The 18,133-nt window shown below is 34.2% G+C and overlaps 1 protein-coding gene across 5 annotated transcripts; it reads left to right on the top strand.

Annotated features, from left to right (window-relative positions):
• The first annotated feature begins 11,943 nt into the window (after positions 1-11,943).
• LOC115724483 (uncharacterized protein At1g10890) lies at positions 11,944-16,775 on the top strand. Of its 5 annotated transcripts, none has more exons than XM_061117333.1 (5): positions 11,944-12,162; positions 12,740-13,883; positions 14,005-14,223; positions 15,709-15,928; positions 16,373-16,775. In XM_061117333.1, exons 2-5 carry the CDS (start codon positions 13,879-13,881, stop codon positions 16,637-16,639), a joined length of 711 nt encoding a protein of 236 aa, XP_060973316.1. In that variant the 5' UTR covers positions 11,944-12,162; positions 12,740-13,878; the 3' UTR covers positions 16,640-16,775. The 5 variants fall into 5 exon arrangements, with proteins under 5 accessions (XP_060973316.1, XP_030509632.1, XP_030509633.1 ...); XM_030653772.2 differs by having other exon boundaries at positions 11,998-12,162; positions 12,740-12,945; XM_030653773.2 differs by having other exon boundaries at positions 12,011-12,162; positions 12,788-12,945.
• The last annotated feature ends 1,358 nt before the right edge of the window (positions 16,776-18,133 follow it).

The following is an 18,133-nucleotide window of genomic DNA, read 5'->3' as shown; positions in this document are numbered from 1 at the left end:
GAAATCTGAAACGTTTGAAAAGTTTCAGGAGTTTCATGCTTTGGCCCAAAACCAATTAGGTAAATCATTAAAGATCTTGCGAACTGATAGGGGTGGAGAATATATGGATATGCAGTTCAAAGATTTTTTTAATTGAACTTGGAATTGAATCCCAATACACTGCCCCAGCCACTCCACAACAAAATGGAGTTGCAGAAAGAAGAAATCGCACTCTTTTGGAAATGGTTAGGTCTATGCTGAGTTATTCAACTCTGTCTACGTCCTTCTGGGGATATGCTATACAAATGGCAAATGACATTCTAAATGTTGTTCCATCTAAAGCAGTCCCTAAGACACCCGTCGAACTTTGGAATGGTCGAACACCTAGTTTACGCCATTACAGAATTTGGGGGTGCCCTGCTCATGTCTTAAGAAAGAAAGAAGGCAAACTTGAATCATGTACCGAAGTATGCATGTTTGTCAGAAATTCTAAAGAGACTAGGGGTGGACTATTTTATAGTCACAAGGATAACAAAGTGTTTGTTTCTACAAATGCTACTTTCCTTGAAGAGAACTATATTAAAGACTACAAACCGAAAAGTAAAGTTGTTCTAGAGGAATTGCTATCAGATATAAGTCCTTCCAATGTTCCGTCTTCTTCCACTCGTGAAGAAGACATTCCCACTCCCTCAGTTGAACAAACTAAGAAATCTACTACTAAAGTTTCTGTTCAGAAGACAACCGTACCTCGTCGTAGTGGGAGGGTTTCAACAAAACCTGCTCGTTATGGCTTGGATGGTGAAATCAATATGGTCGTAGGTGACGGTATTGATGACGATCCATTAACCTATAAACAGGCAATGGCTAGTCCGCAACGGAAACGATGGTCAGTCGGCATGGATTCAGAAATGGATTCCATGAAAAAGAACAAAGTCTGGGAATATGTAGACGCACCTGACGACTATCATCCGATAGGATGCAAGTGGGTTTACAAGAAGAAAAGAGGAGCTGGAGGCGAAGTCGAAACTTTTAAAGCTAGACTTGTAGCCAAGGGTTATACCCAAAGAGAAGGCGTGGACTATGAGGAAACTTTTAGTCCTGTTGCCATGCTCAAATCCATCCGAATTCTTCTCTCCATAGCTGATGCTTTCGATTATGAAATCTGGCAAATGGATGTCAAGACTGCCTTCCTTAATGGGGTACTTGAAGAAACCATCTATATGGAGCAACCAGAAGGTTATGTTCTTCCTGGGCAGGAAAAGAAAGTTTGCAAGTTAAACAGGTCTATCTATGGACTTAAGCAAGCTTCTCGCTCATGGAACAAGAGGTTTGATGAAATCATCAAGACCTACGGCTTTCTTCAGAATGAAGATGAACCTTGTGTTTACCAACTCAAGGAAGACCAAATAGTAGTATTCCTGGTCCTTTATGTTGATGACATTTTGATCATTGGAAACAATGTCAAGAAAATGATTCACATTAAGGAATGGCTCAACACTCAATTCGATATGAAAGATTTGGGTGAAGCAGCCTATGTTCTTGGTATTCAGATTATCAGAAACCGGAAGAACAGATCTCTTGCTCTCTCTCAAACAACTTACATAGACAAAGTCTTAGAGAGATTCTTCATGAACAATGCCAATGGGGCAAACATGCCTTCTAGATATGGTTTTCGTCTATCTAAGGAACAGTCACCGACTAATCCTCAAGAGATAGAGGACATGGCAAAGATTCCCTATGCCTCTGCAGTTGGAAGTCTAATGTCTGCAATGTTATGCACTAGACCTGACATCTGTTATGCTGTTGGAATCGTGAGCAGGTATCAGTCTAATCCAGGACAAGAACATTGGAATGCAGTTAAGTATATTCTGAAATACTTAAAGAGTACAAGGAATCTTGTGTTAGTGTAACACCCTGACCCTCAGGGACGCCACGTGTGTGCTTTTATAAACTTATTATCACTAATCTATAATTTTGGAAAAAGTGTGGTTTAATTTAAACCTTTAATAAAATTGAAAATAAAGACTTCCATTTTAAATACTATCGTAATATAGGGATCCCCTGTTTATAAAACAAAACTCTTTTACAATAGATTACATTTCCAAACATAAAAGGACTTCGATCCTGCTTCCCAGAAGCCAAGACCCAACGGCTGATATGTACATTGCTGGGAGACCTCTGACTCATGGCCGAACACAGCTTCTAACTTCCTTACCTGCACCACGAAGCACCCGTGAGTCACAATGACTCAGCAAGAAAAGCTAGAATATAAAATCATAGAAAGTGCCAACAAATTTCATTACAATGTAATATATATACCAATAGGTCATACATATTCAAGGTGCATAATTAACTTAATGTCTATGAGAGCACACTTATTCCATAATCAAGTATATTCATAGTTATTTGTAATCAACAATCTCTGTGTTTCATACAACCTCCTAAACATTTATCATTATAAATACTCACCTTCAGTGCTTCATAAAACACTCTAATTCACACATTACCATAACTCCATAATCTCAGTGCTTCATAAAGCACTCTAATCTTACATCTCTATAAACATGAATTCTTACATTTCGTGAGTCACTAAGATTCTGCAAGAAAAGAAACTAATTTCTTAAGCAATATAAAAGTCCATTCATTCAAAGTATAACAAAGATATATCCAGTTACAAGTCATCACATAATAACATGCTTAAGTCATTCAACAACTTCGTAATCATAAAATTTTGGTACTTTATAAAGTACCCTTACCACTCGTTAACCACGAGCTACTTATGTCACTATCGTTGCCCGATACAGCAAACGATAAGTAAGAAACCTATCCGCGGTTTCAGGAGTAATTACTCATAACGGTAATAACCGTTTCTTTTTACTCGATGATAATCGAGTCACAACGATAATAATCGTTTCATATCATTACCCTCGATCATAATCGAGTCACAACGATAATAATCGTTTCATATCATTACCCTCGATCATAATCGAGTCACAACGATAATAATCGTTTCATATCATTACCCTCGATCATAATCGAGTCACAACGATAATAATCGTTTCATATCATTACCCTCGATCATAATCGAGTCACAACGATAATAATCGTTTCCTATCATTCCCCTCGATCATAATCGAGTTACAACCAATACATATCGTTAAATCTCAATTGAGATTATGTTATAACAAACACATACCGAGATCTCGATCATAATCGAGTCACAATTATCATAACATTAGCCATATATGGTGCTTACCATTTTTCTTACCTTAGTTCAAAACTCAAGCGTACGGGCCGACTTGAGTGGAAAACACGTTAGGCGATTTCGGTCCTTAGAGCTTAAAGAATCCTTGGACTAGGTTGAATTCTGCCATAGCTTGAGAATTGGTGAAGAATTTCCCTCCCTTACAGCTGCTGGTCATTGGTTCGAAGGGGAGAAGAGGAAGAGGAATGGTGTGATGCCATTTCTTAATTTCTAGGTGTTTCCTTAAAAAAATGAATAAATACCTAAGCATAAAACATATATTCATATTTATTTATTTTTCTATCTCAGCCCAAAAGTCACACTAAAAACAAGAATTACAATTCTAAGAAAAGACTAATTTACCCCTCAAAACCTTAAAGCCTAAAAATCCACCCTAGGGGTATTTTGGTCATTACAAATAATCCGCCAAACTGACAACTTAAAATTTTTAAAACTAATTCATTGTAATTTCAATTCAATTCAATTAATCTTTTATTATCGTGACTTTTCTGACCTCCCTGTCAAGTTCCACAGTTCCAGGCCCAAGAATATTTTATTCAAATTATGGTATCTACGATACCCACATATTCCAATTTAATCTCCGTAATTAATAAATTACGCTTTATTATTCATTAATTCATAGTTCCCTAATCAACTCATAATTAGTTTAAGTAGGATTATAATCCTACTCTAATACCCATACAACCACATATTTAATAAAATATGTCCAATTAAAATATCAATTTATTTTTCGGGATATTACAACTATCCCCTCCTTATAGAAATTTCGTCCTCGAAATTATTCAAACAACACGGGATACAGCTCTCGCAACTGCGACTTTAACTCTCAAATCGCCTTTCAATCTTATTGTTCTTTCACAACACTATAACTAGTGATATTTTCTTGGTTCTGCAACACTTTCTCTTTTCTGTTCAAAAATCTGTACAGATTGTTCCTCATATGACAAGTCTATTTGAAATTCAATATTTTTTTTTCCAACTCCGCATATGGATTACTTCCACTTCGTATTTCTAAAACCTTGAAACATATGTTATAAAAATCAGATAAAATAAGGAGTATGGCTAGCTGATAAGCTACCTGACCTGCCCTTTTACTGACCGATTAACTTGGGACTTACTTCCCTTTTGTTCCAACTTCTACCTCATACTTGAAGAAAGATAAAATTCCCAACTTAGAATTTAATATCTCTACACTTTGAATTAGCATAGCTCTCCCATCTCTTGTATAAGCATCATACAAACTTGAATCATTAATCTACATCAATACCATATTAACAGTACTCTAATAAGTGTTATTATATGAAAACTCATTCAGTAGCAACTTATGCTTATTTCAGGGACTTTCAAAATCTATCACACATGCTTATCACAGACTTCCTCAGAATTTAGATGTAACCTTTAAATCTCGATATGAGATATTTACCATTGAAGCATCAAGGGGTTAACCTATTTCTTCAACAAATAACTTAGCACACGAATCCATTTGAATCATATCCCGCTCAAACAAAGAAAATTGTACTGACTTTGTACATTTGTTCTACGTACCCAGATAGAATCATAGAAACTTACTGTTCCTACTTACCAAAATAAATTCATAGAGCTCTACCATTTCTTGATTTACTAACAAGTTGGCCATCTAATTCATATTTCACAATATATCTTCATAACTAACAAAGGATTGTAACATCGTGATATATCTTAGTTGTTCCCGTGTATAAAATGTATAGAGTAGTATAAAACCCATTTAAAACCTTCTGTTCATTAGCCTTATTGACTTGTACACATACCCTGTCTTTGTATCCTAAAATTCCTTCAAACAAAACCAAAAATACTTTACCAAACCAGTTCCCAAATCATTCTTTTTACCCCTGTAATTCAGAGTCAACCTATTAGACCATTTTTTTTTATTCTTTCCAATAGATCAAATTACAACGTGATACCAACAAGTTCTCCTGTCACGAACTCAATCCATGCTCTGTTTATATTTCCAGCAAACTTTGGTGAAATCTCTTTCTGGTTATATCTAAACCTCTTCGAACTAAAGAATCTACTATCAATTACTTCCCAATGGTGCTAGAAAATCTTACAGTTATCATCTTCAACTAACCCTAACCATTATTGCAGCTTCATGCTTAAATCCTTCCAAGTGAAGAAATGTTTGAGGCCTTTATGATCCGTATAAACTTCACACTTTTCACCACATAGGTTATAGGTAATGACGCCAAACTTTTAGTGTGTGAATAGTCGCTGACAATTTAATATCATGATTAGAACACTACTATACACACTCCTTCAGTTGTCCGGGTGCGCCAGCAATAACCCTCTTGAACTGTATCAAAACATAATCTAATCCTTGTTTATTGGTGTCGCAATAATTCACAATCTTCTCCTCACGAATTGGCAACGCTAGCACTGGTGCAATAGGTAACTTTTATTTCAATTCTTTTCACTTAAGTCCACTAAAGACATAGACATCTCTCAATAACTATTCCACAACATCCTGTTAATTCCAGAAAACCTCTAACATCACTGTAAATTTGAGATTATCAAAACTCGTGTTTCTTATATTGAGCATAAAGGTTATGCTTCCAAGAACGATGCAACACCATCAGAAGATGCATATCATATACCTCTTTTAAGTCAAAAGAAATCATAATATCATTAATAAAGACAGCTACAAAGTCATTGAATATGAAAAGCTATTTTAGGAATATCCTCTCTTCTAGCCTTCAACTGGTAATAACCAGATCGAAGACCGATCTTAGAGAAGATGGTTCTTTCTTAAAATTAATCCACATAACATCTATCCTTGACAAAGGATACTCGTTCATCATCGCTAATTGATTTGATCTCCCAGCAGTCAATACTCACTCATATGGTGTCATCCTTCTTCCTCATAATTAAAATTTACTCCAACTAGAAATTTCAAACCTAATATTTTCTGTAACGGAATATTTACCCCTTTCAATCCTACAGTTACCATCCAATTCAGAACTTTGGATACAGGTTTTACTCCTAGTATCAATTCAATTCAAAATTAATTTTCCATTTCATCAATAATCTTGGTAGCTCTTCCGAAAAGGCATCTAGAAGCCTTTCAGCCACAAAATTGTGTCCCAGTTCGACCAATGTTTCCTTTGCAACATTTGCCACACTAACTGAAGGGTTGGCACATCCATCCCATAATAAACCTTCAGCCTTAAGCGTCATGATCAATGGATTTCGAGACCTTTGATCCTTGCCCAAGAACGCGAAGGTCCTCTCTTTCTGATTCAAAAAGTTACCATCTTTCCTTCCTAATCAAAATTTGTAATAAACTTTACAAGTCAATCCAACACTAGACATTTACTTTCATAAATCTCTCTCTTCATATTATTTCCTTTGTGATCTAATCCATGTACCTCAACAGTAAACGTTAGCTTAACCACCTGAGCATAAAACTAGAAAACCCCTAGTTATTTAGCCATAATATCTACATTCTGAACAATATACTCGTTCCACCTTAAAGTCTTCTTAGCGGCAGTAATAGCCGCTGCATTTTAACAAAACTTTACCAATCGGTTCAGCCTAGTGTCATTCTTCATCACTGTGCTGCCCGGGATTAACCATACAGGTTCTACTACCTTATTACTCAAGTGATCTCTTACTTCATAGCATGCATTTACTCTCAGTCTTATGGTAGTGGAAGATTCATACCCACACCACCTACCCCGAGCTTAGCAGACTCGCAATTATTCTTACTAGATCGCCTCATGTACACCTTCTAGTACACTCGCGACCATTCCTTGCTCAAAGTTATAATCTTTATAACTAAAACTAATGCTAATAAGCATTACCGCACATGCATAAATATACCCAGCAACTTTATAGCAAAACTTATCATGCTTCTCTAACAACTTACACATTTCAAATAAGCATACAATTCAAATAATTAATAAATAATTCACTAATTAGCGAATAATCAGCGCTTACTAAACCATGAGTCGAACGAGTCTTCGCAGCCAATGTACATATCTAACCAGTCTTCAGGATCTTTAAACCTTGGTCGCTCTGATACCATGTTGTAACACCCTGACCCTCAGGGACGCCACGTGTGTGCTTTTATAAACTTATTATCACTAATCTATAATTTTGGAAAAAGTGTGGTTTAATTTAAACCTTTAATAAAATTGAAAATAAAGACTTCCATTTTAAATACTATCGTAATATAGGGATCCCCTGTTTATAAAACAAAACTCTTTTACAATAGATTACATTTCCAAACATAAAAGGACTTCGATCCTGCTTCCCAGAAGCCAAGACCCAACGACTGATATGTACATTGCTGGGAGACCTCTGACTCATGGCCGAACACAGATTCTAACTTCCTTACCTGCACCACGAAGCACCTGTGAGTCACAATGACTCAGCAAGAAAAGCTAGAATATAAAATCATAGAAAGTGCCAACAAATTTCATTACAATGTAATATATATATCAATAGGCCATACATATTCAATGTGCATAATTAACTTAATGTCTATGAGAGCACACTTATTCCATAATTAAGTATATTCATAGTTATTTGTAATCAACAATCTCTGTGTTTCATACAACCTCCTAAACATTTATCATTATAAATACTCACCTTCAGTGCTTCATAAAACACTCTAATTCACACATTACCATAACTCCATAATCTCAGTGCTTCATAAAGCACTCTAATCTTACATCTCTATAAACATGAATTCTTACATTTCGTGAGTCACTAAGATTCTGCAAGAAAAGAAACTAATTTCTTAAGCAGTCCATTCATTCAAAGTATAACAAAGATATATCCAGTTACAAGTCATCACATAATAACATGCTTAAGTCATTCAACAACTTCGTAATCATAAAATTTTGGTACTTTATAAAGTACCCTTACCACTCGTTAACCACGAGCTACTTATGTCACTATTGTTGCCCGATACAGCAAACGATAAGTAAGAAACCTATCCGCGGTTTCAGGAGTAATTACTCATAATGGTAATAACCGTTTCTTTTTACTCGATGATAATCGAGTCACAACGATAATAAACGTTTCATATCATTACCCTCGATCATAATCGAGTCACAACGATAATAATCGTTTCATATCATTACCCTCGATCATAATCGAGTCACAACGATAATAATCGTTTCATATCATTACCCTCGATCATAATCGAGTCACAACGATAATAATCGTTTCATATCATTACCCTCGATCATAATCGAGTCACAACGATAATAATCGTTTCCTATCATTCCCCTCGATCATAATCGAGTTACAACCAATACATATCGTTAAATCTCGATTGAGATTATGTTATAACAAACACATACCGAGATCTCGATCATAATCGAGTCACAATTATCATAACATTAGCCATATATGGTGCTTACCATTTTTCTTACCTTAGTTCAAAACTCAAGCGTACGGGCTGACTTGAGTGGAAAACACGTTAGGCGATCCCGGTCCTTAAAGCTTAAAGAATCCTTGGACTAGTTTGAATTCTGCCATAGCTTGAGAATTGGTGAAGAATTTCCCTCCCTTACAGGTGCTGGTCATTGGTTCGAAGGGGAGAAGAGGAAGAGGAATGGTGTGATGCCATTTCTTAATTTCTAGGTGTTTCCTTAAAAAAATGAATAAACACCTAAGCATAAAACATATATTCATATTTATTTATTTTTCTATCTCAGCCCAAAAGTCACACTAAAAACAAGAATTACAATTCTAAGAAAAGACTAATTTACCCCTCAAAACCTTAAAGCCTAAAAATCCACCCTAGGGGTATTTTGGTCATTACAAATAATCCGCCAAACTGACAACTTAAAATTTTTAAAACTAATTCATTGTAATTTCAATTCAATTCAATTAATCTTTTATTATCGTGACTTTTCTGACCTCCCTGTCAAGTTCCACAGTTTCAGGCCCAAGAATATTTTATTCAAATTATGGTATCTACGATACCCACATATTCCAATTTAATCTCCGTAATTAATAAATTACGCTTTATTATTCATTAATTCATAGTTCCCTAATCAACTCATAATTAGTTTAAGTAGGATTATAATCCTACTCTAATACCCATACAACCACATATTTAATAAAATATGTCCAATTAAAATATCAATTTATTTTTCGGGATATTACAGTTAGTCTACAAAGGTGGTGCTTTAAATCCCATAGGCTACACTGATTCAGATTTCCAGGCAAGTCTTGAAGACAGGAAATCTACATCTGGGATGGTGTTTACTCTTGGGGGTGGAGCAGTGGTTTGGAGAAGTGCTAAACAAACCGCGATATCGGACTCAACTATGGAAGCTGAATACATAGCGACGGCGAAGCGCTAAAGAACTTGTCCGGCTAAGAAAGTTCTTCACCGGCATAGGAGTTGTTCTGGAATGGAAAAGCCTCTGGTACTACTCTGTGATAACAATGGAGCAATAGCAAACAGCAAAGAACCTCGAAGCCACAAGAGAAGCAAACACATTGAAAGGAAGTATCACATTATCAGAGAATACGTGGCAAGAGGGGATGTACTAGTTGAGAAAGTTGACACAGAGGACAACCTAGCTGATCCATTTACCAAAGTCCTGGCCGTCACAGCCTTTGAAAAGCACCATCAGAATTTAGGATTAATTGATATGTACTAATTAGTTTTATATTAGTGCAAGTGGGAGTTTGTTAGGTTTTATGCCCTAAATAAAACTCTATTTCAATGTAATCTATTTTATTCAACATCAATAAAGAAACATAAGTATTTTTCATTCATTTGTGTATGTTTTGGTTCACTTTATCAATTGCTTGTCTATTTGATTTATAAATTCATCTTAAACCCTTTTCACATACTTGATCATGTTTATTGTGCTGTCATCACATTGGAAAGTAAACATGACTATGTGAATAAAGTTTCCTAGATTTATCAGACACAGGGTTTTACTGATATGATAATCTACAACAAGAGTTTACTTGTATTTGGAGAAATACTATGTTCTTTCCAGAACATTGGTAAAAGTAAAGCTCAGGTTGGATGTATGGAGTATGCATCGGAAGGGACCGATATTGAACTTTGACTTAGATTTAATTAAACTTACCGTAAAATCTATTCAAGTCAATATCGCCAAGTTGATCCCAGATCAAATGATCTTAATCCTGTTAGGATTAGGCTCAATCTCAAGAGGCTATTCGTGTTCCTTGAATTGTTAGTTAAGCTTACTTTTAGGTCAGGGTGATACGTACTCTTTGGGAACACGGTAGTGCAATTGAGTGGGAGCGCTAGCATAAACATGGAATCTATAGCTTCTATCTGGCGAATAGTAAGCAAAGGATGATCTCCTTCGAGCTTGACCAAACGAAAATAAATGGTGGAGATCTCATTTCACATAAGCTGAAATATCATTTATACGGGGTCAAGTGTTTTAAGGATAAAATACATAGTAGGGTGTTACGGTAATCTAATCCCTTTACAATGTAGATCATTCATATAGAGGATCATTGATCAAATTAGGATTATAACAATGGATAACTAATGATGTGTCTATATGGTGGAACATATAGAGCATTCTATATACTGAGAGTGCAATTCTAAGTTCTATGCGTGGATTCAACGAAGAATTAATAAGTTAGTGAATTTTAGTGCTAAATTCTTGATCTACTTATTGGAAGCTCGGTTATATAGACCCATGGTCCCCTCACTAGTTGAGATAATATTGTTTGTAAGACTCATGTAATTGGTTTTGATTAATCAATTATAATTCACAAATTAGACTATGTCTATTTGTGAAATTTTCACTAAGTAAGGGCGAAATTGTAAAGAAAGAGTTAATAGGGGCATATTTGTTAATTATGATACTTTGTATGGTTCAATTAATAAATATGATAAATGACAATATTATTTAATAATTATTTATAGTTATTAAATAGTTAGAATTGGCATTTAAATGGTTGAATTAGGAAATTGGTATTTTTGAGAAAATTAGATACAAAAGGTGTTAAAATTGCAAAATTGCAAAAAACAAGGCCCAGTCCACTAAGCCATGGCCGACCACCTTTGTAGGCTTTTTAAGTTGATATTTTCATCATTTCAATGCCAAATAATTCAAACCTAACCCTAGTGGAATGCTATAAATAGATTGTGAAGGCTTCAGGAAAATTACACTTCACATCAGAAAAACCTGAGCCTCCTCTCTCTTCTCTAGCCGCCACTCTCTCTCTCTTCTTCCTTCATATTTCAAACCTACCTTAGTGATTAGAGTAGTGCCCACACACAGCAAGCAATACCTCAATCATAGTGAGGAAGATCGTGAAGAAAGATCATCAGCAAAGGAGATTCAGCATCAAGGATTCAGAGAAAGAGATCCAGGTTCAGATCTTGATAATACTCTGCTACAGAAAGGATTCAAGGGTTAGAGATCTGAACGGAAGGAGTCATTTAATTCCGTTGCACCCAATGTAAGGTTTCTCAAACTTTATATGTGTTTAATTTATCGTTTTAGAAAGTTCTTATTTAGCATGTTAATAAACATACTTGTGAGTAGATCTAAGATTCTGGTAAAATAATTTCCAACAAAAATTACTTCGGATACCAAAACAAATAGGAATAGGAGTCCATCAATTCATCCCTTTTAAGGGGTGTAATGTAGAATTTACTTATATTTTTTTTATAAAAAAGTTAAAACCTAGAAAGAAGGGTAAAAATAGAAATTGAAGGAATATAGGGGTTTTCTTGCGAAACCTTCCCCTAATCAGATTTATATAAAGACCGAAAGAGTGTATAATATCTCAGAATTGGGAACGAAAGACGAAAGAAGCTGAGAATTTAATTACATAACCCTCCTTTTTCTCTCTCTATTTTCTCAGTCGCCATTCGCCGAGCATTCCTTTTCTCGTTCTTTCAATTTTTGGGTTGATCAGTAAGTCATTATTCTACTTCTCCTATTTTTTCAATTTTGCCCTAAGTAAGTTGTTATTGTCATATGTATGTACACACTCTTCAAATTTCAGGTTTATTGTCCTTGCAAACGGATTGATTCGGATTAAATATCATTCATGAATTGGTTCTCTTTTCTTTATGTTATTGTTGTTGACAGCATTCAGTGTTTAATTTCCTGTGAAAAAAAGATGAGACATTTAGGAAAATATAATATATATATATATGTGTATAATTATTTATATTTAAATAGAATGATGTGAATCCATGTCCTGTTGTTGTTGTTGTTTTTCTTTTCTTTTATCCCATCTTTTCAGGACCATATAGAAACCTATTTGCACTTTGAATCAAATTGTGATGTCATTGATTCATTAATTTGGTTTGTTTCAGTCAAATAAACATACTTGTTTTTGAATTTTAAGCGTAGTTCTGTTGTTATTTTGTCTCCATTCATTGGGTGAATCAATATTTCAGCTACTCTGTTTTTAGTGTTTTTTAACTTATCTTATTGGATTAGTAATTTTCTTTTTAATTGATGTTGATTTCTTTTGGTGTCTTAGGCAAATAGAAAGGCCTTTTGTTATTGTTTAAGCTTACTTATTCCCCAGCTTAAAAGATTGGTGAAGAAGATGCCTAGAGATCTCTCAAGGTCACGATCACCTTCTAGGCGAAGGCGTTCACCGTCACCAATTGGACATAGGGTGAATAGCCGAAGAAGCAGAAGAGATAGAAGCAGATCTCCATATTCCTCCTATTCTCGTAGCAGGTGATCCCGTTTATATTCTTTCATTGTTGTACTAACTAATTTTGTAAAGACTTAAAGAACAAATGAAGATTCACATATTGATGATGCGTTTTGACATTGTGTTCTGAGTAACTATCTCTTGTACGGAACATATCCTTACCAATTGAATGTTCTATCCTATTCATAACCTCTAATGCGGAGTTTACTATATATATATATATATATATTATATCTGACTTAGTTATGGGATGGCATGCTATGTGGGAATGGGAATGGTGTTGTAACTTGTAACTGAATTTGCTGATGGTCATCATGGTGGTCATAATTTTCGGATTGCAGAATGTTATAAGAAAATAGAGAACTTTAAGATTTATGTGCTATGTATCTTGTTGAGGCATGCTTGAGCTAGATTTGGTTTCTATTTTAATGATGAAGGATGTAATTGGAGGTTTGGAGCATAAGTTACTGCTAGTTTTGTTGCTTCTCGTTAAACATTTAAAAGGAGGGAATTGAGTTATTTGCATGTACCTTGCATTTGGTATGTTGACATTTTTCTTTGATCATTAACTTACCTTTTTTCTCTACCCTTATAATTTGTTTGGGATTCTCATAGTAAGGTATGCTACTATCATTCCAATGTAATTATTGGCAACCTTTTCTTAAAGACCTGGTTATTGTTTATCACAAGTTGGGAGTATAAGGATGGGCATATAGTCTTTTGGCAAATTGGTACTACTCTACGTTTACCTAAAACAAATCCAAAATATTAGAAAGAGCATTGTAAGAGGCTAAGAGCGGGATATAATTTCATACTCTTCATTAGAAATTAAAAAAATTCAGTTTCTTCTCCATCATATGGGAAGTTAGCAGGTGATGGGTGTCCTTTTGTTGCTCGATTGTGTGCTTCTTCATGTGATAAAAGGTGGAGCACTCAAAGGTTATTCTTAACAATGTATGAGGTAACTGCACGTGTATTGTATTACTGGTGCCAATGTGGTGGGTTGTATTGATAGTTTTTAATGCTACATTCTTATGTATCCATTTGTTTATGTTTTCTCAAACTTTAATATAACTTCACAGAAGGAAAAGTCGGTCTGTTTCCCCTAGACGCCGTCGAAGTCGTTCATTAACTGCTAGACGTCGTCGGAGTCGTTCTCGCAGTCCAAGGCATCATAAGCGACCAAGAAGTCAGAGTTCATCAATATCTCCAGTTCATAAATCCTCTAGTCCAAGTCTTGGGTCAATAGAGCGCAAGAATGCAAGTGAAAAAATGAAAAAACAAGAAGAAGAGAAGAAAAGGTATTTAGTTTACTGATTTTTTATTTAATTTATGGGGTAGTTTATGACCTTTTTAATGATTAGACATGAGTAACCTATGCAATAACATTGCTGTAACCTTTTGGTAATGTTTTAAATCAATTATTGTTTTTTTGCAAATTATTTTGTGAAGAGTTTTTCTCTTGGAATGTTCCTGTTGAACACTTGTGATAACTACTTTATCAAGTTGTGTTGGAGGAATATGTATGGGTAAATTATAATTTCATGAAATGAATCAAGGTTGAAATTTCCCTCACTAATTAAAAAAGTTAAGCCAGGTACTGTTTCGATTTAACACCATATACGTATTGGATCTTTGTCCAAATAGTAACAGATCAATATTATTCACCTTTCCTAAATTTATTGAAGTGATCAAATTTTGGTTCATTATCATAGATTATCTTTTTGAAGTATGCTATAATACAATATTCAGGCTATGATGTTTAATGCACTAAGTTATTAGTTAGGAGACAAAACTGTGCTGCAACACTGATCAGTCTTTTAAATATGAGTTAAAATTTGCAAGTTTCTCCCGTTCTCCTCTTATTTTGTTTTCATTAAATACTGTATGTCTGTATGTACCTTGGAATGTGTTTTTTTTTTTCCTTTTCAAATAAATTCCATCACTGGTAGTAGTGAATTATGAATTCTAATATGCTTTCTCAAGTTTCTACTTATTGCTTGATAGAGGGCATATACTGTACTGTTACCACTTATATGTTAGTGATTATAATGCATTACACTGACCAAACAAAAAATAGAACTAATAGAAACACATTTTTATGTATTGCTTTGCTTTGTCTTTGTGATGTTATCATTTTATAGATAATTCATAAGAAATATCTGGAAAGAAATTGCTGTTATGCTTCTTCTCGGTATGATATTAATTGCAATCAGGTTGTTCTGACATTTGTTTTTGCGTATTGGCATTTGTTTGCTGATGTGTTTGGGTGAATATTCAATGAAATTAACTTTAGGGCTGACATTTTGGCCATACATAGTGGAAATGAGCTCTTTTCCGATTCTATGCATAATCTGCATATAGTTCAAAATACAAGTATTTCGGTGATTAGCCATAAAACTGCAACAGGTTGACATATTTTTTCCACAGGCTTTTCTGAAGGAAGATACTGCTATAGTTCAACTTGTTGTATTTGATGATCAATATCATGCCTCGTTTATCTACTTGTTCACCAGTTTTGATATTCATTTGTTTGGATCAGGATTCAGTTAGAGGTATGCCTTAAAAGCATAAGCATGTATTTAGTGACTTTGACTCCATGAAGGTCAGTTTATAATTTGATAGTCATGGCGACATAGAAGAAAAGAATGTAGAAGGAAAGGAAAGATCATATGCTTTGATTGTGTTAGTTCTTTCTGTTATCTGGACTAAGGGCATTAAAAACCAGGAGAGTGCGGAAATTGTTCACTATCTTAGTTAACTTTTTGTACCCCTCCTTTACTCAGGCGACAACAAGAAGCAGAACTAAAATTGCTGGAGGAAGAAACTGCAAAGAGAGTTGAAGAAGCAATTCGTAGAAAAGTTGAAGAGAAATTAAATTCTGAGGAGATTAGATTAGAAATACAAAGGCGCTTGGAAGAAGGACGCAAGAAACTTCTAGATGACGTTGCAGTTCTATTAGAGAAAGAAAAGGAAGCTGCTCTTCTCGAAGCTAGACAGAAGGAGGTAAATATTTGTGAACTAGTCTGCTTTTCCTCTTCCTGGAATCTGAACTACACTGTAGTTTAATGTTTCACTTTAAAAATATTCAAACTCCTTCATATGTACATTTTGTGGAATCTGATTGTCAATATGAAACTTGCTCATCTGATTTAATACGGATAGTGTTTTTGAAATTTAATACGGATAAGAGAACAGTTCTGTCTTGCACTACTAAAAGAATTATGGGTAAGACGGTTTTCATGCAAGCATGGATTAAGGTGGTGTTTGATTTAGTAATGGAATTGAAATGTAATAACAATAGTAATGGGAATTGTATTATAATGTTTGGTTTATTTCTGAAATGAACATTACAATCAGAATTTTTTTTTTGTTTGGTTTGGTGTGTGTGGTAATTAATTGAAGTGAAATAAATGTTCATATTTCTACAATGGATTTGGTTGAGCTCAGGAACAAGCACGGAAAGAGAAGGAAGAGCTAGAAAGGATGCTTGAAGAGAATCGAAGGAGGGTAGAAGAAGCGCAGGAGAGGGAAGCTTTGGAACAGCAGCGGAGGGAGGAGGAACGATATCGGGAGCTAGAAGAGATTCAAAGACAAAAAGAAGAGGCGATGCGGAGGAAGAAGCAAGAGGAGGAGCAAGAACGGTTGAACCAGATAAAATTGTTGGGTAAAAACAAATCCAGGCCAAAGTTGTCATTTGCATTTGGCTCCAAATGAAATTCTTTAGAATAATTCAGTGCAAGGTTGATTCCCTTTTTAAGTATATCCATGTTTGGACATGTTTAGATGGTCTGTATCTATTCTAATATTATTTACCCAACAGTTCAATTCTCAGGTTACGTTTATTATGTTAGCTTTATGTACTATCTAGTATCTACTTGCAAAGTTACTACTAACATGCTAACATGCAAAGAAGAATATATATATATATATATATATATATATTTATATAAAGAAAAGGTGTTTTGAAAAGTTAAACAGAAAATGGTTTTTGGATTTTTTTTTTTTTTTTTTTTTCATATTTTATAGGTTTAAAACAAAAAAATGGTAATTCTTGTGAAAAAATGAAAAGTAATATATGGTTAACTATAAATCATTCAATGAAGGGTAGAACAGTAATTTGAACTCTTCAATTGTAAATTATTTATAGAAGGATTGACGATAAGCCAGAAAGTTTTTTTTTAGTAAGTTCATTGAATAGATTTATTTTTGAAATTTTATTTCTTGTTCTTGTGATAAAAATTTTTTGGTTACTCTATATGAATAGTTTTCACTATAGACTATAGTTCTCTGGACTTTGTTTTTTAGTTTCTTATTCTTACTATCCATTATTTTTTCAAACTTATAATGGATTTTAATCACTAGTGTCTTTCAAGTCATACATGGTGAGTTCCTTGAAACCCTCCCACAATGTCAAGGTACCATGACTTTTTGACTAAGAACATAAGTGGTATTATCCTCACCGGTTGTGTCAAGACAATATAGGCAGTGTGACCAATATAAAATAAGATGATAGAACGATTTGAAAAAAATATCTCCTCTACTTTGCTACTTTATTTCTAGATTTAGTCATATTTTTAGAAAAGTAGTATTTGTTGAATTATTCACTTTCTTATCTTAATGACCAAATGATGATCCACCCCTAATCACTTAAAATAGCTATCAAACATCCAAACCTTAGTTAACAGTTTTAACTTTTCTTAAGTTCACGATCATGACATTCATGAATCTAGTAATGGTTTACACTAGGGATGTACGTTGGTCGGTTTGGTCGGTTTATGCTATATTTTATTCAACTCAATGTAAAGATCGGGTTACAAAAATCTAAGTGCGACCCGCCCAATTAAGAAAAAAAATAGTAACCCGTCCAATGAAATTGGTCGGGTTAACCGTCCAAACCGACCACTAATATATTTTTTTTAATTTTTTTTTTATGTTTACATTCAATTATTATATTTTATTTAATTGTAATAACGAGCCAAATATATATAGATTGAATTCAAATTTTAAATCAACTACCATAAAAAATCATGTTAGTTTCAACTTTATATTTTTTAAATAGTCATATAAATTATATGATATATAAATATATATAACAAAAAACATATAAATATATAAAAAAAACCCTCTTAATCGAGTTGGTCGGGTTAGTTCAGGTTGATTGGGCGGGTTGGTATTATTTTCAACCCGCCCAATATAAAGATTGGGCGG

Source organism: Cannabis sativa, chromosome 6, assembly GCF_029168945.1.
Source record: "Cannabis sativa cultivar Pink pepper isolate KNU-18-1 chromosome 6, ASM2916894v1, whole genome shotgun sequence".
NCBI classification, from domain to species: Eukaryota; Viridiplantae; Streptophyta; class Magnoliopsida; order Rosales; family Cannabaceae; genus Cannabis; species Cannabis sativa.
This window is presented reverse-complemented; position numbering and strand designations above follow the sequence as displayed.